The sequence below is a fragment of the Podarcis erhardii genome, assembly GCF_964252035.2.
Source record: "Podarcis erhardii genome assembly, chromosome: 6".
Lineage (NCBI taxonomy): Eukaryota > Metazoa > Chordata > Lepidosauria > Squamata > Lacertidae > Podarcis > Podarcis erhardii.
This window is the reverse complement of record NC_138510.1, coordinates 3,950,690-3,973,798: the sequence shown is the minus strand read 5'-3', so window position 1 is coordinate 3,973,798 and position 23,109 is coordinate 3,950,690. Positions and strand designations below refer to the sequence as shown.

Genomic DNA, 23,109 nt, shown 5'->3' with positions numbered 1-23,109 from the left:
TGTCTTCTTTGGTGATCACTCATAGCCGAGTAAGATGGTCTTCCATAAACACGGTTTTAACAATGAGTCCATAAGTGACTTTGGAGGCCAATTCTGGATCCACACATCCTTCCACAGTGGGGACATTGGCTTCTGGGTGGGAGTTGATCACGGTGTGGATTTGCCAAGCATGCCTTCCTCTTAGCACATTTTCCCCTTGTGTCCTGAGTTCAAGTGTCTTCAAAGCCCATGACACCTTTGGTAAAGGCTGTTCTCCAACTGGAGCGCTCGCAGGCCAGTGTTTCCCAATTGTCCGTGTGTAGACTACATATTTTTAGATTTGCCTTGAGACAGTCTTTAAACCTCTTTTGTTGACCACCAGCATTATGCTTTCCATTTTTAAGTTCGGAATAGAGTAGTTGCTTCGGAAGACGATAACCAGGCATCCACACAACATGACCAGTCCAACGAAGTTGACGTTGAAGAATCATTGCTTCAACACTGGTGATCTTTACTTCTTCCAGTACACTGGTATTAGTTTGCTTGTATTCCCAAGTGATATGTAAAAATTTTCGGAGACACCATTGATGGAATCTTTCAAGGAGTTGGCGTTTATAGGTGGTCCATGTTTCACAAGCATACAGTAAGGTTGGTAGTACAATAGTACAATCGGTCAAACACACTGGAGAGGTCAAGGCAGCTTCTTCCAAAGGCACTTTGAGCATAGAATCGTTGGAAGGGACCCTGGGAGTCCATCTCGTCCAATCCCCCGCAATGCAGGAATCTGGCCCAATGTGGGGCTCAAACCCACAATCCTGATATTAAGGGTGCTTGCAATTATGATCCGCGTCACAGCTTCCTATACTCTGAGGTCAGATGCCTTGGAAACGGCACTCTGTAATTCCACTTCCCAAAGGTGTCCCAGCTGGAAGTTGGGTCTTCAACACTGCCTACTTTCTCTGCACTTGAGGGTCAGCTTTGGGGGTCTTGGGTAGGTGGCGTGAGACCCACGGCTTTCCCCCTTCACAGCCACCACCCCACATCTGCTGCCTGAAGTGGTTGCTTCACACTGCACAAGGGTTGCCCCTGGTGAAAATCCAAGCCCCCCAATATTGCTGTTTATTTCATTCCTCTATCATCTTTCTTCCAAGGAGTGCCTGCCTCCCCACAGTTCCATTTTATCTTCACAACAACCCTGTGAGTTAGTTCATGTTGAGAGAAACGTACTGGCCCAATCAGTGGCGTAGCATGGATTGCCAAGCGCCCGGGGCAAGGAAAGTATTGTGCCCCCAACCGCTGCCTCCTGAGGCTTGGGTGCCACCACGTGTCTTGCCATCGACCCGCCTTCCCCACCGACGGGAGACGCCACACAGCCGAGTGATGCGAGGGCCCATCATCTCCCGGCAGCTCCCCCCCCCCCCCGCGCTACTCCTCTGGGCCCATGGGTGGAATCCAAAACCCAGGAAGAAAATCAGGCTCATTCTCTTCCAGTTGTTCCATCGCCGCAAGCAATTTCAGCTTTCCTGTTCGGACAGTCTTCCCCGCCCCACAACCGTGTGCTGATCTGGGGATTCCCCAGATGCCCAATTCGGAGAGTGGAGGGAGTCCTATTATGCACGTGTGGCTCCCGGTGGAGTACAGGGCCAGGTTTAAGGTGCTGGTTTTGACCTTCAAAGCCCTATGCGGCCTAGGACCCTCGTACCTACAGGACCGCCTTTCCTGGTATGCCCCATGGAGCACCTTAAGGTCCACAGATGACAACATTTTGGAGGTCCGAGGTCACAAGGTAGTTAGATTGGTCTCAACTAGGGCCAGGGCCTTTTCAGTACTGGCCCCGACTTGGTTGAAGGCTCTGTCACAAGAGACTAGGGCCCTGCAGGACTTGACATCTTTCTGCAGGGCCTGCAAGACAGAGCTGTTCTGTCTGGCCTTTGGTTTGGACTCAGTCTGACCCTTATGTTTCCCTCCCCTTATGGTCTTGATCTATCAGCTACTTTTAAAATGAGTCTACATTTTAAATTGCATTTTAACCTGTATTTTAAATTGGTCCCCCCCCCCCCCAATTATGTTTTTACTGTGACTTTATTGATGTTAGCTGCCCTGAGCCTGGCTCTGGCCTGGGAGGGAGGGGTATAAATAAAATTTATTATTATTATTATTATTATTATTATTATTATTATTATTATTATTATTATTACACTGGCTTCTGCTGGCACACCAGCTTAGCTGGATCCGACCCCTCTGTCTTTGTACTTTCATCCTTCCAGACTGTGGCACTTTATGGTTTAAATTTCTTATTCTTCGTTTTCTTTGCTTTTTCATGCTTGCATTTCTTTCTTTTTTTACAAAAGGGAATTTTTTAAAATACCTCTCTCTATCTCTCCTGTCCCCCCATGCATACACACACACACACACACACACACAAACACATCGTACACCTTCTGAATGCGGAGACCCAGGAACGTGTCTGCATTACAGTCGAGATTCTATGGGATATTTTGTGTCTTCCAGCGATGTCTTCTCCATCCTGCACATCTGCCTGCAGCCTCTTAATCTGCCGCTGGGTGGAGACTACCAGTATCCTGTCCATTCAGAGAAATCTGCTGTGCTTTCTCCTTGTCCATTTTAATGACTCAGATGTAGGGTTGCCATGAGTCATCTTTTCCCAGGATACACCCTCTTTTTCACGGTTTAACATGAGAGTCGTCACAGCGATCTATTGTTAACAGTAGAAGTTGGCAAATGTGTCCTCTTTTTTTGCTCTTCAAAATATGGCAACCCTACTCAGATGCGTTCTTTTATTGAGCAAAACTTACTTTAAATGCACGAGGGGGGACGGACCAGTTTCCCCTCAGTCTTTTTGAAAACGGCATGTATTTCTTGTTGAAGCCCCCATGAAACATTCGCATTCATTAAGGAACTCTGACTGGGCATTTTCCTGCTCTTCTTTTATTGTTCTTATAATGTGATCACTGTACATGGCACCTTAAGAGAGGGAGAGAGGTCCCTGCCCCAAGGAGCTTGCAATCTGATAAGAGGACATAAGCCGAAGTTGAGCCCTGATGAGATGGAATCTCTGCGGCTGAGTGGTTCCTGTCTCTTGAAAATTGGGCAAGTGCCTGTCCTGAGTGGGAATGAACTCCCTCTGAAGGAGCAGGATTGCAATTTGGGGCTGCTTGCAGATCCCACTTGGAGAGCTTTCTTGATCAAGCAGTTTATAAATCATCTCAATAAATGAAGAAGGCTGTTGAATCTCTCAGGGTTTGTCTCTTTAAAAAAAGAAAAAAAGATTTTCTTAGGTTACAAAAGTACATGCATTTTCTCTTTTTTCCCAGCCGTAGAGTCTTTTCTCAGATCCTGAAGCTGAGGCTCCAAGACTTTGGCCACCTCATGAGAAAAGAAGACTCCCTGGGAAAGACCCTGATGTTGGGAAAGATGGAGGGCACAAGGAGAAGGGGGCAACAGAGGACGAGATGGTGGGACAGTGTTCTCGAAGCTACCAGCATGAGTTTGACCAAACTGCGGGAGGAAGTGGAAGACAGGAGTCTCACTTTCAATATTGTCTTTAGTTGACTGCAATGAGAGTTGTTTGCATGTGTGAGGGGGAAGGGATTGTTGGGTCAAATTAGCCGTATTAGGTGGCTTATACGCTCATTATAGCATGAGTGAGCATTGCTGTCTTGGAAAGTGTTGTGTATTGAGTCAAAGGATTTTATATCTGTATTATTATTGTCTGTATTTGCATTAGGGTAATGTAACTGCCTTTTGGTTCCAGAGGGTACAGCTACTATTGGTTCATTTAAGCTGCTGTATTTGGATCCTCTGTCTTATTGGTTTCCTCCAAAAGGCAGGACTGTGATTGCCTGATATTGTTCCCTCCAAAATGTATCCTTTCTAGCTAGTTCCCTGTCCCTATAAATGTAGCTCTCCCCTCCTCAGGTCTCAGTCTTGTTGCTTTAATAAAGAAGTGTTACTAGAGAACTGTCTCCAGCATATTATGTCAAGAGAACTGCAATCACAAACCCCACGTCACAACAGAAATTATTCAATAGGGCCAGTTCTGGGGTGGCTTCCAATACCTGTTTAGTTATTTTGCACATTTTTTTGTAGGACTGCTGTCCCAAAGGGTTGGATTTGGGTGCATTCCCACCACTTATGGAGGTATGGACCTGTAGAAGTGCAGCCTTGCCAGCATTTTGGTGAGGTTCCTGGCGTATCAGCCCCAGTTTCCGTGGTGTTAGGTACCACCTGTAGCTGAGCTTCAGAGTGAGTTCCCTTCTTTTAGCTGAGATGGATTTAAAGGGAGGTTTAGACTGTTGGGATGCGTCCGGGGAGACAGGGGCATTTGGCAGGCCCCCAGCTGGCTCCAGCCACCGGCTTGGAGCAAGGCGAACTCTGGTTTTCGTAACAGCATCTATCAGCGACTCAAGCCTCAGAAGCCTTCAGAGACTGAGCACGCTCTAATCAGCAGAGTGAATAACTTTTCACAACAGAAGTGGCGGACAGAGACATACGTAAGCATATTTACAGGCGTTTATTCAGCATCAGGAACAAAGGAAAAACATGTCTGCTTCCCTTCGTGTCCCAGCAAACAGCAGCATAGCAAAAGCGATATACAATGGAAGTTCCCAGCAAGCCTGTGCTGGAAGAAAACAGGCATGTGACACACAACAACTCCACACATCTGTTCTAAAGGTGGAACGGAACTATATCCTAACATAGACCACATTCTGGTCCATTGTGTGGGGTTTATTTCGTAGCCTGTGCTGTGCTCCCATTGTTTTTTGATTGTGTCAAGGGGGGTTGTGGGATTCTGGAGCAGTTTTTTGTATATTGTGGGTGACATCCCCTTGCCATGTCCTTTTGCTGCCAGGAGAAGGTTTCCAAAGGTGGTCGAGGACCTAGTGGCTGCTGAATTTACTACTGCATTGTTTAAGAAGGCATGTAGTTGGTAGTGTGTTAGCCAGGGTATTCGGGTGTCCCTTAGTTTGTCTTGTATTTCTTGTGTCAATAATAATAATAATAATAATAATAATTTTTATTTATACCCCACCCTCCCCAGCCAAGACTGGGCTCAAGGCGGCTAACACCAGGTAAAAACAATTGATTAATATACAACTTAAAAACAAGATTAAGTACAACATTAAAATGCAGCCTCATTTCAGTAGAAACTCAAATCAAAAACTTTTTGGGGATGAAAATGATAAGGGTTTGTAATTTTTTTTAGGAGTCTGCTAAGCGGCATCAGCCTTTGGCTTGGCAAGTCTTTATTTGGAAGTTTTGTGCTGCATGATGGAATAGTGGGGTTGATGAGCCAGGGGGGTGAGCGGGGATGGGGACAATTTGCCTATATTTTCCTTCCATGCTTTACGCATGGACTGTGCGAACCTTTTTAGTGTTGTGGGGATTTTCTTTAGTTTGTTTTGGATAAATGGGTATGCTGTGGGTTTGACTGTGTCTCTCTCCACATGAACCCATTGTTTCATCTTGTCTTCTAGAATGCCTGGGATTATGTGGCGCACTTGGTTGGCGATGTAGTATAATTCTGCGTTGATAATTCCCCACCCTCCTTCTGAGGAGGGGTGGTGCAGGTATTTGGGGCTTATTCTTGGCTTTTTGTGTGAGATAATAAAAAAGTGTAGTTTTTTCTGCCATTTACAGAGTTCATAGAATTGTAGAGTTGGAAGGGACTCCCGGGGTCATCTAGTCCAACCCCAAAATGCAGGAATCTCACCTAAAGCATCCCTGACAGATGACCACCCAACCTCTACTTAAAATCCTCCAAGGAAGGAGAGTCCACAACCTCCCAAGGTTCGAATCCTACCCTCCAGAGCAGGAGACTACAAGCTTGTTCCCTCTTCCATGTGATAGCCCTTAAGATAATATAATAATAATTTATTATTTATACCCCGCCCATCTGGCTGAGCCTCCCCAGCCACTCTGGGCGGCTTCCATAGAAACCAAAAATACAGTAAAATATCACACGTTAAAAACTTCCCTGAACAGGGCTGCCTTCAGATGTCTTCTGAATGTCAGGTAGTTGTTTATCGCTTTGACATCTGCTGGAAGGGCATTCCACAGGGCGGGCGCCACTACCGAGAAGGCCCTCTGCCTGGTTCCCTGTAGCTTTGCTTCTCGCAATGAGGGAACCGCCAGAAGGCCCTCGGCGCTGGACCTCAGCGTCCGGGCAGAATGATGGGGGTGGAGATGCTCCTTCAGGTATACTGGACCGAGTCCCTTTAGGGCTTTAAAGGTCAGCACCAACACTTTGAATTGTGCTCGGAAACGTACTGGGAGCCAATGTAGGTCTTTCAGGACCGGTGTACGTGGTCTCAGCTGCTGCTCCCAGTCACCAGTCTGGCTGCCGAATTCTGGATTAGTTGTAGTTTCCGAGTCACCTTCAAAGGTAGCCCCATGTAGAGCACATTGCAGTAGTCCAAGCTATTTGAAGATGGCTGTCATTATCTTCTCTCAGCCTCCTCTTCAGCTCCTTCAACCACTCCTCATAAGGCTTGGTTTCCAGACCCTTGATCATCTTGGTTGCCCTCCTCTGCACACATTCCAACTTCTCAACATCCTTCTTAAATTGTGGTGCCCAGAACTGGACACAGTATTCCAAGTCTGTTCTGACTAAGGCAGAATAGAGTGGTACTATTACTTCCCTTGATCTGGACACTACAATTGATGCAGCCTAGAATAGCATTAGCCTTTTTCGCCGCTCATGTTCAGCTTGTGGTCCACCAAGACCCCTAGATCCTTTCCACATGTACTGCTAGTATTCCAGGTGTCCCCCATCTTATATTTGTGCATCTGGTTCTTCCTGCCTGAGTGCAGAACCTTACATTTGTGCCTATCGAAATTAATTTTCTTAGCTTGGGCCCAGTTCTCCAGTCTGCTACGGTCATTTTGAATCCTGATTCTGTCTTCTGCGGCATTAGCTACCCCTCCCAGTTTGGTGCCATCTGCAAATTTGATGAGCATCCTCAATTCCTTCGTCCAAGTCGTTTCCAAAGACATTGAACAACAACGGGCCCAGGACAGAACCCTGTGGCACCCCACTTGTTATTTTTCCCCCAGGATGATGAGGAACCTTTAATGAATACTCTTTGGGTTTGGTTAGCCAACCAGCTACAAATCCACTACAGTTATCTCATTCAACTCACAATTTACCAGCTTTCTTGCGAGAATATCATAGGGGACTTTGTGATGTTTTAGAAGTTTTTGTTTGGACCATTTGAAGTTTCTCGCAGTGGTATCAGGATACTTGACCTTCACTGCCATTTTGCAGAAAGGCACCCTAATTTGCATTGGAGAAATGTTGGAGGGGATGTGCCCCTGCATACTTCTATTTTTTTATATATATAATATTTATTCACAGTTTAAAAGTTACAAAAAGAAAAAAGAAAATAATACAAAATACAAAAGAAGAGAATACAACAACAACAGAGAAAAAATAAAATAAAAAATAAAAATACATTCACTTAAAAAAGAAAAAGAACAGATTAAACCTTTACATGACTTTCTTCCTTTACTTATTTCCTTGACCTCCTCACACCTCCCAATTTTGTATTCTAGTTCAAATCGTTTTTTCAGCAAATCCTTCCAAACTTATTTTCATTTAAATAATTTAATTTAATATATTTATAATTAACGTCCTTTCTTTCATCAATTTCATCAACTCATTTTTACTTAATCCTTTATATCATTTCTACCAAAACCACCTAATTTTCTTTTTCCAACATCTTGCATACTTCTATTCTTCCCCCTCTTTTGTTGGGAAAAAAAAATCACAGGGCTTTAAGCCCCTGTGATCTCAGCTCCTACCCAGAACTGGCATGTGTCAGTCTTTAACCTCCCTTCCCTGAAAGAACAAGCGTGATAGGTACTCCTTTCCTCTGATGCAGAAAGAGATCTCCACAGTCTTTGATCAACACCAAACAGCCCCTTGGGCAAGACAGTTCTCCACCCATCTTTGTAAATGAAGGTATAGGATGGAAGGCAATCAAAAGTGTTGCTATTATTCCTCCATCAGCCCACAACATAGCCTGTTGCTCTCACTCTCGCCCCCTACGTTGCTGGGTGGATTTGCTTGGAAGACATTTGGAGGCAAATCTATAAACTGGGCTGTTGCGATGCTGATCCTTCGTTCTCATCTTCCCAGGTTCTCCGTTCATGCTAAAATCAGGAGAAAGACACCTCCAGGATGAGGCCTGCGCTGCTGTTGGTGTTGGGACTGTCTCCTGCCTGCATATTCCCAGTCGCTGCACACATCCCTGTGCAGTCAGACTTTGAGCCCCGAAAGGTAAGTGATTTTCTGGTGGGACTTTCAAGCCAGATTGGCATGATGAAAAAGCCCCCAAGAGCTTGGCCCTCAAACGCCTCATTTAGTGGCCATAGGATGCCCCTGTTTTCATCAGAGAAATTTTGGAGGTGATCGAACAGGATGCCCCTATCTCCATTGGCGGGACGTGGGTGGCACTGTGGGTTAAACCACAGAGCCTAGGACTTGCCGATCAGAAGGTCGGCGGTTCGAATCCCCGTGATGGGGTGAGCTCCCGTTGCTCGGTCCCTGCTCCTGCCAACCTAGCAGTTCGAAAGCACATCAAAGTGCAAGTAGATAAATAGGTACCACTCCAGCGGGAAGGTAAACGGTGTTTCCGTGCACTGCTCTGGTTCGCCAGAAGTGGCTTAGTCATGCTGGCCACATGACCCGGAAGCTGTACGCCGGCTCCCTCGGCCAGTAAATCGAGATGAGCGCCGCAACCCCAGAGTCGTCCACGACTGGACCTAACGGTCAGGGGTCCCTTTACCTTTATCTCCATTGGAGAAATGTTGGAGGGGATTATATCAGCAGCAGAGTAGGCAGAACCCAAGAATGGCAGGTTCTCCTGGGGATATTGGTGACCCTTTTGCTTACTCCCCTGGTCTTGCCTTTCTTGAGACTCTGGGCAGCCTTCTTCCTCTGAGCAGCTTTGCCCTAGAATAGAAGCCCCTTTGCTTCTCCTCTTTCGCAGACACAAGAACATTGCCGCTTTCACCCCTGGTAGGACAATACTCAGGAGAAGTTGGGCTGCTCAATGCAGTTATTCTATTTCAGGTTGCAGGCTTATGGCATCCCGTCGCAATGGTTTCCTCTACACCCGAGGTGCCGGAACGCGACAATCTGACGGCGCAGATGGACCACCGTGTGACGGTTTCTGATAGCGGCGACTTGAAACTCACTGCTAACGTTATGCTGTTAGTAACTTCAAACTGATCTAATCGATGCTGGCCTAGGACCCTTTTCCTGAAATCATTTGGTGGTGTTTTGGCCATTGCTCGGTCTTGCCAGGTTGCTTAGTAGAGTAGGCAATGCTGAGCTGGGTGGAATAAGGGTCCAATTTGGCATGATGCTGGTCCCTAGGGAAGGTCATGGGTTCCAGTTCATTATCTTCCTTTATCTTAAGAGGTTACAGAGGGACGCAGGTGGTGCAGTGGTCTAAACCACTGAGCCTAGGGCTTGCTGATCGGAAGGTCAGCAGTTCGAATCCCCACAACAGAGTGAGCTCCCGTTGTTTGGTCCCTGCTCCTGCCAACCTAGCAGTTCAAAAGCACGCCAGTGCAAGTAGATAAATAGGTACCATGGCAGCGGGAAGGTAAACAGCATTTCTGCGAGCTCTGGCACTCATCACAGTGTCCCGTTGCACCAGAAGTGGTTTAAGTCATGCTGGCCCCGTGACATGGAAAGCTGTCTGTGGGCAAATGCTGGTTCCTTCGGCCTGAAAGCAGAGATGAGCGCCACACCCCATAGTCAAATTCGACTGGACTTAACCATCCAGGGGTCCTTATAGAATCATAGAGTTGGAAGAGACCTTGATGGTCATCTAGTCCAGCCCCCTGCAATGCAGGAATCTTAAGCATCCAGGACAGATGGCCACCCAATCTCTGCTTTAAAAGACCTCTGAATTTTTTGATTTTTTAAAAAATTATTTCATAAAATGTCTGCCTGGCTTGATTGTAAACAAAAATACAGTGGACCCTCCGGATACAAACTTAATTCATTCTGGGGGTCCGTCCACAACCTGAACAGTTCATATCTGGAGGCGCTGCTTCTGCACATGTGTGCAGCGCAATAGAGCGCTTCTGTGCATGTGCGTGTGGCGAAAACCATAAGTATACACTTCCAGGTTTGCCGCGTTCACAAGCAAGCCAAAGTTTACGTATCCGGCGGGATATGTAAGTAGAGGTACAACTGTAAATAAATAAAACCCAAAAGCTGTTTATAATAGACCAAACAGTAAAATTAAGAAAAATGTACTACCCTGCTTTCAAATGCACAAAAGCTACAATATGAAAACAGATTGAAAGTACTGGGTAGGACTTTCCACCTGGGAAATTTTTAGCAGGTACCACAAAGAGCACAGGAAGTTCCAAAGTGTTGACGCTGCCACACTGAGTGACCCAGTTTGTATAACAGCGCAAAGGGTCCTATGTGGCACTTGTGTCAGTGCCAATTTGAGAGAGCACATGTAGAGTAAGGCAATCTCATAGGCAAACTAGTCCTAAATAGTTAAGGGCTTTATGTGCCAATAGTAACAGAATCATAGAATCATAAGATGGTACAGTTGGGAGGCACCAAGACTCCCCCAAATTCCTGGGTCCAGCAGAAGTCAGAACTGAATCCATGCTTGGAGGGTCAACCTGGGTGCTAGACACGGAAGCAAAGGTTAAAATATAATCCGAGTTCAGGAAATCGCCTGGGAGATGAGCCATTGGGAAGAGCGAAAGGAAGGCGACGAGCCATTCAGAAAGCCAAATGGATGGCAAATGGAAGGGCTGCCTCCCTTGAGCATAGCTGTCAACTTTTCCCTTTTCTTGTGAGGAATCCTATTCAGAGTAAGGGAATTTCCCTTAAAAAAAGGGAAACGTTGACAGCTATGCCCTTGAGTCTGAAGAAAAGGCAGAGTTGGAGAATTGAGTTTCGGATTGGAGTTGGACCTGGTCAAGGTGTCCATGGATCATATCTGTCTGAACCCACAGCTGCACCTGTGGGAGAAAAAAGACCCTTCTAGGGTGCTGATGCCAGGAACCCCTCAGCTTGCATCCTAAAGACACCCCCATCTCCGCTGCGCCTCTTTTCCCAAAGGAATCACAAATGCAAGGGAAACACTGGGGTATCGTGACGCTTGGAGATCCGGGTGGCATGCGACAAGATGGATCACAAATCTGTGGGTTTCTGTGATGCTTATTTCCTGAACCCTAGAAAACACAAGCAGGGGAGGGAGGGCCGAAGCAGGCTGCGTCTCTTGCGTGGAAGTCTTTCAACTGAGCTTTCTTTTCCAGGAATGGCACCTGCACCCAAACAACCAAGAACTTAATGCACACCAACCGACCCGGTATATTCCAAGTTCCCAGTAGGTATAAGAGCCACGAGTCACCCTCATATCTTGTTGTGGAGGTGCGGCTTGGGTCTGAGATTGGGGGGTGTCAGTGTTGTGTCATGCATGCCCGTGATGGAGCCCAGTGCCATGTAGCTTTGATGTGTCAACCCCCTCCTTTGCTTTAAGCAGACCTCAGAAGCAGGAAGCCACTTTCATGGACCACGCCAGCTTGGGCAATTGCAGGGGTAGGAGGAAAGCTTTCTGCCACATGGCTGCTTCTTAGCGGCAAGCTGGAAACTGCCCGTGTCTTCCACTTGGCCTTGAGCAAGCAAATTTGTGCCCAGGAGCCAGTGTGAGAGCCAGTGTGGTGTAGCGGTTAAGAGCGGTAGACTCGTAATCTGGTGAACCGGGTTCGCTTCCCTGCTCCTCCACATGCAGGGTGGAGTGGACCTTGGGCTAGTCACACTTCTCTGAAGTCTCTCAGCCCCACTCACCTCACAGAGTGTTTGTTGTGGGGGAGGAAGGGAAAGGAGAATGTTAGCCGCTTTGAGACTCCTTTGGGTAGTGATAGAGCGGGATATCAAATCCAAACTCCTCTTTTTCTCTTCAGGAAGCCCTGCCAACAGTGGAGCCTCACCCCTTCCCTCTGTCCCTCATCTTGGTGGCACTGACCACTGGAGGAAGCTCCCTTCAGCTTCCCTTCGAGCCACGGGCTGCGGGTGCAAATGGTGTCCTCACTAAGTGCCTTGAACCCAAGCCCAGGAGCACACTCGCATTGCCAGTCAGATGCCAGCTGCAGAGCGAATAGTAACAACAACAACAACAACAACAACAACAACAACAACAACATATTATTATTATTATTATTATTATTTACACCCCGCCCACTCCGGGCGCCTCCCAACAGAATATTAAAAACATGACAAAACATCAAACATTAAAGACTTCCCTAAACAGGGCTGCCTTCAGATGTCTTCTAAAAGTCAGATTGTTGTTTATTTTGGTCCAGTATACCTGAAGGAGCATCTCCACCCTCATCGTTCTACCTGGACACTGAGGTCCAGCTCTGCTGCCCCCAGGTTATCTCATCCAACCCCCCTAAAAGGCAGGAATCTCAATTCAAGCATCCCTGATGGATGGCTATCCAACCTCTGCTTCCAAAACCACCAAGAACCAAGAGTTCACCCCCTCCCGAGGGAGTCAAAGTGCTCTTACTTTCACAAAGTTCTTCCTGATGTTGAGTCACAATCTCCTTTCTTGTAACTTGGAGCCATGGGTTCGAGCTACCCATGGGAGGAACCAAAGTGAGCCGTTCTGGGGGAGAGGGTCGGGAGAAGGACAGCACCTTCGTGGATTTCCAAGGGTTCAATGTTAGAATTTACCGCTACTTTTAACGGTGGTCGGTCGTGGCAAAGGCGGGGGACACTTCTTCGGGCCCAGAGTTTCATCTTTGTAAATCCACCCCCCCCAAAGCTATATCAAATGAGGTGGCAGGAGATCTTGTGAATATTTAAAGTGGCTAAGAGTGTTGCTTCTGCTGCTCCCTAGACCTTCGAGCACAGATATGGGGTAAAGTTGTCTTATAGCTAACGTCTTATGGTGTTTCTTGTGCAGACAAATCCACAGTTCACGTCATGGCTGCTGATTATGATAGATATATAATTTTCCATGTGACGTTGGACACTTACGCGGCTATGTATCTGTCTGGTACGTGTTCTAATGTCGGATGGGGCAAATCTGGGGTTCAGTAGAAAGCTATTTGCTTCCTTTGGGCTCATCCCCACTTAGTTTTGCTCTGCAAAGCTCCTTGTCCAAGAATTTTTAATTTTATTTCTGCCCCAGCGCTGGGGACAACTCAGCACCTTTGTAGGCTTTCGACTCCTTTAGACCCTCCATCAAAGCACTACCTTGGCTCCATGATGGAATCTGTTCCTGACTGTCTGATCAGTCATCCGGGGAAGATGGCAGGAAGGAGATACTTTAGATGGTCTATGTATGTCGAACAGAGATTTGGGCATTTCCAGACTTGAGAGCCAGTGTGGTGTAGTGGTTAAGAGCGGTAGTGTCATAATCTGGGGAACCGGGTTCGTGTCTCCACTCCTCCACATGCAGCTGCTGGGTGACCTTGGGCCAGTCACACTTCTTTGAAGTCTCTCAGCTCCACTCACCCCACAGAGAGTTTGTTGTGGGGGAGGAAGGGAAAGGAGATTGTTAGCTGCTTTGAGACTCCTGAAGGGGAGTGAAAGGCGGGATATCAAATCCAAATGCTGCTGCTGCTGCTTCTTCTTCTTCTTCTTCTTCTTCTTCTTCAGACTTACCCAACCTTTGCTTGTGTTTAAAGGTAGGAGACTGGACGTTGGAGGCGCCATCGAAGATAAATTCAAGGATTTTGCCTTGGCTCAAGGATTTCCCGAGGGGAACATCAGATTCTTTGAAAGAGCCGGTAAGGCAAGCGGGTCTCAGTCGGTAGACCAGGAGACTCTCAATCTCGGTTGTGGGTTTGATAACCATGTTGGGCAAAATATTCCTGCATGGTAGGGGGTTTGACTACATGACCTTTGGGGTCGCTTCCAACCCTATAATTCAATTATTAAATGTGTGCGCGCATGCACACACACACACACACACACACACACACTTTATCTCCTGTTCTTTCACAGGCAGAATACAGTCATACCTCGGGTTACAGGCGCTTCAGGTTATGCATTTTCGGGATACGGATGTGCCGAAACCCAGAAGTACCAGAAGGGGTTACTTCTGGGTTTTGGCGCTCGCGCATGCACAGAATCACTAAATCATGCTTTGCGCATGTGCCAAAGCACCGAATTGCAACCCGTGTGTACGCAGATGTGGCGCTGCGGGTTGTGGGCGCTGCGGGTTGCGAACGTGCATCCCACATGGATCACGTTCGCAACCCGAGCGTCCACTGTAGGTTTGTAAGCTATTATTTAGTTAGCTAGCTATTAAATTTGTATACCACCCTGAGGTCCAGCTCCAAGGGCGTTCTGGTGGTTCTCTCACTGTGAGATGCCAAGTTACAGGGAACCAGGCAGAGGGCCTTCTCGGTGGTGGCGCCTGCCCTGTGTTACTCCCTCCCACCAGATGTCAAAGAGAAAAACAACTACCAGACTTTTAGAAGACGTCTGAAGGCAGCCCTGTTCAGGGAAGCTTTTAATGTTTGATGTATTACTGTATTTTAATATTTGGTGTCAAGCCGCCCAGAGTGGCTGGGGAAGCCCAGCCAGATGGGCGGGGTATAAATAATAAATTATTATTATATTATTATCTTCATCTGAAGAACTCAGGGTGTTTCACAGCATAAAAGTACAAGACAAAAATATAAGATAAAAACACAAAGAATAAAAACAAGAACAAAATGAAAAAATAAGCGCCCCCCCCCCCCAAATAACACAAGATCTACTGTTTCTAAATTTATCAGTTTGTTAACTATGTTGATTGGCTCAGTTTTGAACTAGGATGGCGAGATACTAATATTCCTGATAAATAAATATCAATCGCCCCAGTTTCCTTCCTAATTACCAATTTTCCTGACCCTCTTCTCTCCTTTCCTCCACAGAACAATGCACTCCACAAGTGGATTAATTCCTAATACCCAGAAATGGCATTTCTTTACTGTGTGTGTGTATGTGAATATATAATCATTGGTGAATAATCAGAAACACTTGGTAATAGTTACTCTGTCCGGATGATGGCGACAATGATGATGGATCGACGTCTCCCCCTCCCAAACCTTCCTTCAGGTTCCCTCACCTCCCCCAAACTGATTTTAAAATAAATCTATAGCTCAGACTTTGCAAGCAGCTCTCTTGGCCAGAAGCATTATTGTGGGGGGAAAAGAATGGCTATGAGGGGGTGAACACATATGAACCGGGCAGAGGGCCTTCTTGGTGGTGGCGCCCGCCCTGCAGAACGCCCTCCCATCAGATGTCAAGGAGATAAACATCTATCTGACTTTTAGAAGACATCTGAAGGCAGCCCTGGTTAGGGGAGTTTTTAATGACTGATGTTTTAATGTATTTTTAATATTTTGTTGGAAGCTGCTCACATTGGCTGGGGAAACCAAGCCAGATGGGCAGAGTTTTATTTATTTATTTGTTTGTTTGTTTGTTTGTTTATTATCATTATCATTATCATTATCATTATCATTATCATTAAGGGTAAAGGATCCCTGACAGTTAAGTCCAGTCACGAACGACTCTGGGGTTGCGGCACTCATCTCACTTTACTGGCCAAGGGAGCCGAAGTTTGTCCAGGTGATGTGGCCAGCATGACTAAGCTGCTTCTGATGAAACCAGAGCAGCACACGGAAATGCCGTTTATCTTCCCGCTGGAGCGGTACCTACTTATCTACTTGCACTTTACCTATTTATCTACTTGCAGGAGCAGGGACCGAGCAACAGGAGCTCACCCTGTCGCAGGGATTTGAACCGCTGACCTTCCGATCAGCAAGCCCTGGGCTCTGTGGTTTAGACCCGTGTCCCCCAAATCATCATCATCATCAAGCTGCCTCATGGATGCTCTGCTCCAGAAAATGCCAGCTTCATCTCCAACTCCCCTTCCATGCCCATAGGCCAGGCTGCCTGGAACTGATGGAGTCAGTGCCCAACATCTTTTGACGGGCACCTCTGGGGTCATCCTATGAGAACAAGCAGGACAGTGCAGGATCCAATCAGAAACTAGGACAACTTCTGTAATTCCTGCCTCCACAGCTGGAGGCAGCCATGCTTCTGAATCCCAGGAGGGGGCCGGGCTCCTGTGTTCGAATCCTGCTTGCTGCTTTCCCTGCAGGCATCTGGTCGGCCGCTGTAGGAACAAGATGCTGGAAAAGGCTGGCCGAGTTCATATTTCTTTGTGATCTTGTGGCTGAATGGCAGGTTGGAAGCGAGGGCGAGCAATGTCCTCTTTTTGGGAGGGTATTTCTATCTGTGGATTCCCCCCAAAAAAGCTCAATAGGGGGCGATAGCCTTAAAAACCCTCAATAACTTTGGCGAATCCGCTAAAGAAAGCGCAACAACTTCGGATGCCCACAACATCAACTTTGTCCGACGGGTGATGTTTATTTACTGCTTATTCCTCACTTGCTTGCTCTACAGCGAAGATCACCGAGCCGTGTGCCTGAGAAGCGAGGAGTTTTCTAATCTGATAAAAGGGGAATAAACACCGCGCGCCTGCGTTACCCCCCTCCCGCCCGCGTTTTCAAGGACCTTCGGCCTGATCCAGAGGGCGGGGGATCCTTTTAGCTTCTCCAGCCGAGGCGCTCGTCGAGGCCACCGGCTGGAGAGACGCGCTGGAGAGACGCGGGGCCGTCTGTACGCGCTCAGAAGCGCTCTCGCCGGCCGAGGCCGGGAGGGCGGCTCGCTGGGGTTTGGCAGGGGGTGTGTCCCACCAGGAGCGGCGCGCAGGGACCTCCCCGGGCTTAAAAGTCCCTCCCTCGGCGCGCCGCGGCGCTCTACAATGAAGCTGGACGCGATGGACGGGGCGCACGGGCGGTGCGCTTTTACGCGCGTGGGGACCCCTTGAGAGCGCCCTGCCGACGGAACCGCCAGCAACAGGCGGAGGTAAGGAGAACAGGGCGGCGGGGGGAAAGACTTTCCACGCGTCCGCAGAGAAGGGCTGGCTGGATAGCTTTCACGGGAGACGGGGCGGACAGCGAGTCTCCTTTCCCCGGCGAGGAGGACCGAGGACCGTCCGGGCTCTCCGCCATCTCCGTCCTCTCTCCAAATCCGAGCGCGGCAGCCTTCGCCATCCCGGAGTCTCTCTTCGCAGCGCCCGGCTCTGGAAAGCGGGGCTCTCCCTTGGAAACTTGCGGAGGGCGCAGCTCCGAACTTTGGGGGATAAGAACGCGGGCGAGAGGGCCTCTGAGCGCGCGCAGAGTTGATGACTTCTGGACAGCCTCTTTGCCTGCGCCCCTATCTTATTGCTTCAGATAGGACTGTATTCGTCCAGAGCAACCGGGTCCGCTGGAGAAGTTGGATCCCTCCCTCGGGGCTGCGGGGCTACCGCAGCCCCTCGGAGAGAGAGTTTCCGAATATCCCCCTCCCCAGCCCTAATATTCTGAGACATGCCAAGGCCCGGTGCTGCCTACTCAGTCCGCTTGCCCTAGCCTGGCCGTGGTGGGGCTCAGATCAGCGAAAGGGAAATGTTCTCTGCACATGCCCTGGAGCACTCTTGCCTTTATACTTTTTATGCCAGGTTCCGGACCCCAGAAGTGAAAACTGGTTGCCAGTTCATAGGGTCTGTGTAGTGTGTGTATGTGTGTAATTCGATGCCACCGCAGCGACGACAATGGCGTCCTTCATTGCAAACAACTTTCCTTCTGAATTTTTAACCATGTTTTGGAATCTGGCAAAACCATGCCATGGCATTGGGTTACTGGTACTGCCATGAAACCAGACCCTGGGTTGGAAAAAAAAGAAAACAACCCCACAGGATATGTTGTTGCTTGTGTTACACACACACACACACACACACACACACAATTTTTGGAGTGAGAAGGGCTCCAGCTATGTTGTTTGTCAGCTGCTAAAAAATCCACAACTTTGGCTCTTAAAAAAGGGTCCCCAGCAAAATAGAATACATAGCCCCCTTGGTGGGATTTATATCCTGAAAGTCAGGATAAGAGATAATGGTTATAATGAGGAAAAAAGGAAGGCAGCGGTTAATATTGATAAAGCTGATTCAGCAGCAGGCAAAAATCTGAAAACAGCCAGGCCATCGGAAGCAAAGCAAAACTGAGAGTCAGGAGCAATTCTTGAAAGCCGCCCTAAACAAGACTGTTTGAACTTGCCTCCTCAACGTGCAAAGTGGGGTTGGGGTGACCTGGGGGTTGCTGGTTCTCCTCCAGGACCCTGAAGCCTCCCCCCGCCCCCCCGTCCAGGCTGGCTCTTCCCAGCAATTCAGAGATGTTTTCCATCTGTTTCCAACGGCTAACTTTCACATCCTTTGCCCTTTGCTTCCTTTCCAACTTATAAATAAAGTCCAGGCCTCCCTCCTCCTTAAGACACAGGAACTGGGGGAGCGGGGGCTCAGCTCCTGCTAACTGGGAAGTAAGCAAAGCCATATTCCTCCCCAGGGCTTTTTTCAGGCAGAACTCACCGGAACTCAGTTCAGGCCCCCTCTCAGGTGGGTGCCATTGCCGTTATAAGAGAACAAGGGAGGTGTTCATGATGAACACCTGGCACCTCTTTTTCTAGAAAAGTAGCACAGTTCCTCCACCTCCTTTACAATACGATACGATAATCTTTATTGTCATTGTCCCGTACAGAACAACAAAATTGTAAAATCTACATCAGACATTCACAAACCAACAAGCCTGCTATCCCAGCTATCCCAGCCTGGTTAGCCCCCTAAAAACTCTGATACCCCATAATTAAATACAATATACTCCCATAGAGACTACCTTACACTGCGTTTAAAACCAAAATCACATTTGGATAGAAACTGTTCTAAAGGAAATGGAGCTACTCTAACGCTCCATCTCCTCTCCAGCCTTTGTGTGGTGTGTGTGTGTGTGAGTGTGAATCTAGTCTGATGAGATTGAAGAGCTGACACTGAATTTTGGGGAAATTTGGACATTTCTCTCCAACCCTGCCATTTCCAGCACCCATTCATGAAGTGTGTCGAGATAACTATTCCTCTCTGGTCTGCTGTCCCTTAAGGCGAGGGTGTGCAGAAGGGTAGATCAGAGTCTGCTGGCAGATCTTTGCATGATTTGCAGTTGATCAGGGAGGGTTTCTGACTCCCTGTTGTTTTAACAATACCAGCAACAAAACGATGGCAACTCTCACATTCCTAAATTATACTGAACAGTAACCAGGCTTGGGTTTTGTGTGTGATCGCTGCTCACTTCGGATGCTCAACAGCAAATTCCTGGGCTCAGTGTTCTTTAATTCTGTCTCAGTGTTCTTTAATTCTGCACCAGGATTTGGTTGGTGGAGATTGGGGCTGCAGTGCACCCCTCCCCCCCAAAAAAGCCTGCAATCTGCCCACCTTTTCCCTAAATTGTTCTGTAGCATCTGGATTCTGCACCCAGGAAAACTGTGTTCTTAGTGACTTTTGGTTAGTTTGCTCTTCTGCAAGCCTTGGGAAATTGCTTTGCAGAGCATGGAATTCTCCCTGCAAACCCTGACCATGGTGATTTTATTGTGCCCTAATATACAGTATGTTCCTTGTTTTGCTACACTATGAGCTGTGCCCTAACAAGTCACCCACTTTCGATTTTCCTTTAGCCTTCTGAGCAGAGCAAGGCTCCCCTTTGGTTTTCTGATATTCCACCCAATTGCATGGTTTCAAGTTTCCTTGCGTCCACGAGGGCTAGGAACTTGACTTCGAGAAAAGGAGTCTTGCGACGATTGGGGTGCTTCACTTTGCACCAGGCAGCAAAACTGCTTGCAGGACCTTGATCCCAGATGTGCAGAATGAACCAGTCGAGCCACTGTATTTTGGAAAGGGAGATGCATTCTGCCAGCTATAATTTATGGTAGCCAGTGCTTTGTGACAGTCTTCTAAGGTGCCGCAGCAACCTTCCTAGGCAGATCTCTGACATCCTGTAGTTTTACACCCAAAGGGCTGAAGCTGAGAGCCCAGGCACGCTTGACTTTATTTTTTCTTTCTTCTTGGGGTGAAATGCTTGCCATTCCACGCTTGACAACTGCTGCTTCATTCCTGACATGTTAGCGCAAAAACAAACAAACCCCAAAAATAAAACAGAAACAAACAAGAAACAGTTTGCTAGTCTTCATTGTGAAACACATCTACAGTAGTACCTCAGGTTAAGAACTTAATTCGTTCCAGAGGTCCGTTCTTAACCTGAAACTGTTCTTAACGTGAAGACCACTTTAGCTAATGGGGCCTCCCGCTGCCGCCGTGCAATTTCTGTTCTCATCCTGAAGTAAAGTTCTTAACCCGAGGTACTATTTCTGGGTTAGAAGAGTCTGTAACCTGAAGCGTCTGTAACCCGAGATACCACTGTACTTGGGAATAAGCACCGTTTCGTTGTAAAAATGGGTAATAGTGTGGTGTAGAGGTTGGAGCAGGCATAGGCAGACTCGGCCCTTCAGATGTTTTGAGACTACAATTCCCATCATCCCTGACGACTGGTCCTGTTAGCTAGGGATGATGGGAGTTGTAGTCCCAAAACATCTGGAGAGCCAAGTTTGCCTATGCCTGGGTTAGAGTGTCGGACTAGGACCTGGGAGGGCAGGACTCCCATCCACACTTGGCTATGTAGCTCACTGGGTGACCTTGGGCCAGTCCCTGTCCCTCAGCCTAACCTACCTCACAGGGTTGTTGTGGGGGTGAACTGAGGAGAGGAGAACCAGGTACACCAGACTGAGTTCCTTGGAGAAAAATGGGAGCTATCAATGCAGTAACAATGGTGATGATGAAAATCATCATCACAATAACATATTTTTTGTAATATGATGAGCTTCTGTGACCATGCACATGCCTGACTGTTAACCATGCTCCCAGAAGCCTCAGCATCATATGGGACTTGTAGCTCAGTTGGTTAGAGCATCATCATCACAGTGGCGTAGCGTGGGGGTGCAGGGGGGGCCGGCCGCACCGGGCGCAACATCTGGGGGGGGCGCGCTCGCACTCGCAGCTCTCTGCCCCTACCTGGCTCACTCACTCTCTCTCACTGCTGTGCGAATCCGATCCGAGCCGCCAGGTCGCCGCCCACTGTGGAGGGGGGGGGTGCCAGGCGTGCGGGTTAGGGGGCGCAAATTACTTGCCTTGCCCTGGGTGCTGACAACCCACGCTACGCCACTGCATCATCATCATTTATACCCCACCCTCTCCGGTCAGAGCCGGGCTCAGGGCGGCTAAGACCAATAAAATCACAGTAAAAACATAATAGGGGGGAAAGAAAAAGAAAGAAAAAAACCCAACTTAACATACAGGTTAAAATGTAATTTAAAATGCAGCCTCATTTTAAAAGTAGCCCATAGATCCAAACCGTAAGGGGAGGGAAACATAAGGGTCAGACTGAATCCAAACCGAAGGCCAGGCGGAACAGCTTTGTCTTGCAGGCCCTGCGGAAAGATGTCAAGCCCCGCAGGGCCCTAGTCTCTTGGGACAGAGCGTTCCACCAAGTCGGGGCCAGTGCTGAAAAGGCCCTGGCCCTAGTTGAGCCCAATCTAACCACCTTGCGACTTGGGACCTCCAAAATGTTGTCATTTGTGGACTTTAAGGTCCTCCGTGGGACATACCAGGAGAGGCGGTCCCGTAGGTATGAGGGTCCTAGGCCGTATAGGGCTTTAAAGGTCAAAACCAGCACCTTAAATCTGACCCTGTACTCCACCGGGAGCCAGTGCAGTTGGTAAAGCACTGGATGAATGTGATGCTGATACTGTAATGGCAAGGATGCAAGTTCAATCCCCTTATGGGATAGCTGCATCTTCCTGAAGTCTGCAAAAGCTGGTTAGGGTGTCCATAGCTGGCATAAGGGGCACCCAGGCAGAATGGATATCTTGGTCTAGATTGCAGGTGAAATATACTCAGAGTCGAGAGTGGATTTCATGTTCTTTACTCAGCTCATAGTGGTGAGGAGGAATGAAAGTCCCCCCAAAGTATCTGCTTTATATACATTATTTACACAATGGGCTGCATGTGATTGGCTAACTCCGGAATTCTCCTGTAGGCCAATCAGGTTGTGGATTCACTTCCATCTGGAGCTGGATTGGGTGGCTCCTGCAGACCAATCATACTGCTGCATTGTTCTAGGACCAAACAGACTGCTGCATTTTGGATCCTATTGTTCTAGGACCAATCAGACTGCTGCATTTTGGATCCTATTCAACTCAGTGCATAACAGCAGGGTAGCCCAGTGATTGAAAAATGGCACGTGCCATAATGATAAATGAAAATTCAGAGCCAGTGGCACTGGGCCAATGTGCACTTTGCCATTGGAACTGTGAAACATTCTATATGCAAGCTTGAAAAAGAAACTCAGGTCCCCAAATGAGTCTGGAACTGGAATGGGACGTTAAACCCCATGTTCTTCAGCTGGGTAAGTCAGGAGTGATTGCAAGGGGTTGTGCCAAATTGGGTGGCATATGAGGAGGTATCTGGGGAGATGTGGGTGAGGGGCCTGAGAAGGGCATAAGTGGCACTTAGTATAAGGTGGGCAGCATGAGAGAAAGGCTTGTACGTTCAGGAGATCTTTGGACAACGGAGTGAGGTGGAGCTACAGGAGGGAAGGGCACAGGTTGGGCATCTGTTGGGGCATGAAACTGGAGATGTGGAGGGTGGAAAGAGGCAGACGAGGACAGGGCTGCCTCTTGCACCTTTTCGCCAGCTGAAATGCCATCTTCAGCTCACCTATTAAACGGGCAGGAGCCTGGCCCTCTTTTGCATTGGGGCACCAGGAGCAGCCCCTGGCATGTAGGACTCTTTGCAACTGCCGCTAGGAATATTAGAGCAAATTATATAGCCAAGATAGCCACCAACTGTAAAGGAGATGGATTTATTTGACCCTATCTACATCAAGCTAAAAGGGACGCGGGTGGCGCTGTGGGTTAAACAACAGAGCCTAGGACTTGCGGATCAGAAGGTCAGCGGTTCAAATCCCCGCAACAGGGTGAGCTCCCGTTGCTCGGTCCCTGCTCCTGCCAACCTAGCAAGTAGATAAATAGGTACCGCTCCGGCGGGAAGGTAAACGGCATTTCTGTGCCCTGCTCTGGTTCGCCAGAAGCGGCTTAGTCATGCTGGCCACATGACCCGGAAGCTGTATGCCGGCTCCCTCGGC

The 23,109-nt window shown here is 48.1% G+C and overlaps 2 protein-coding genes across 7 annotated transcripts in view; both read left to right on the top strand.

Annotated features, from left to right (window-relative positions):
- Nucleotides 1-5,455: 5,455 nt before the first annotated feature.
- Nucleotides 5,456-15,019, top strand: LCN9 (lipocalin 9). 3 transcript variants are annotated; one of them, XM_081868161.1, is made up of 7 exons: nt 5,456-5,570; nt 8,141-8,281; nt 9,077-9,216; nt 11,302-11,372; nt 12,954-13,046; nt 13,681-13,782; nt 14,917-15,019. In XM_081868161.1, the coding sequence occupies exons 2-7, from the start codon at nt 8,183-8,185 to the stop codon at nt 14,940-14,942; spliced, it is 531 nt and encodes a 176-aa protein (XP_081724287.1). In that variant the 5' UTR covers nt 5,456-5,570; nt 8,141-8,182; the 3' UTR covers nt 14,943-15,019. The 3 variants fall into 3 exon arrangements, with proteins under 3 accessions (XP_081724287.1, XP_081724286.1, XP_081724288.1); XM_081868160.1 differs by having other exon boundaries at nt 5,456-5,599; XM_081868162.1 differs by lacking the exon at nt 12,954-13,046 and having other exon boundaries at nt 5,462-5,599; nt 11,302-11,376; nt 13,685-13,782.
- Nucleotides 15,020-16,613: 1,594 nt separating this feature from the next.
- The window catches only part of REM1 (RRAD and GEM like GTPase 1), a 136,153-nt gene continuing 129,657 nt past the window's right edge, over nt 16,614-23,109 (top strand). For 2 of the 4 annotated variants that reach the window (XR_014157980.1, XM_081868071.1), the window contains exon 1: nt 16,620-16,918. The gene's annotated coding sequence lies outside the window, so the exon portion shown is untranslated. Of the gene's footprint in view, nt 16,919-23,109 lie in introns of all 4 variants that reach the window. The other 2 variants (XM_081868072.1, XR_014157979.1) reach the window with 2 other exon arrangements.

Excerpts from the sequence above, each read along its gene's own strand:
- LCN9 (XM_081868161.1), top strand. The coding sequence starts at position 8,183 with ATGAGGCCTGCGCTGCTGTTGGTGTTGGGACTGTCTCCTGCCTGCATA. Across the intron at positions 8,282-9,076 it reads CAGACTTTGAGCCCCGAAAG|GTTGCAGGCTTATGGCATCC; the intron begins GTAAGTGATTTT and ends ATTCTATTTCAG. Across the intron at positions 13,047-13,680 it reads CGCGGCTATGTATCTGTCTG|GTAGGAGACTGGACGTTGGA; the intron begins GTACGTGTTCTA and ends TTGTGTTTAAAG.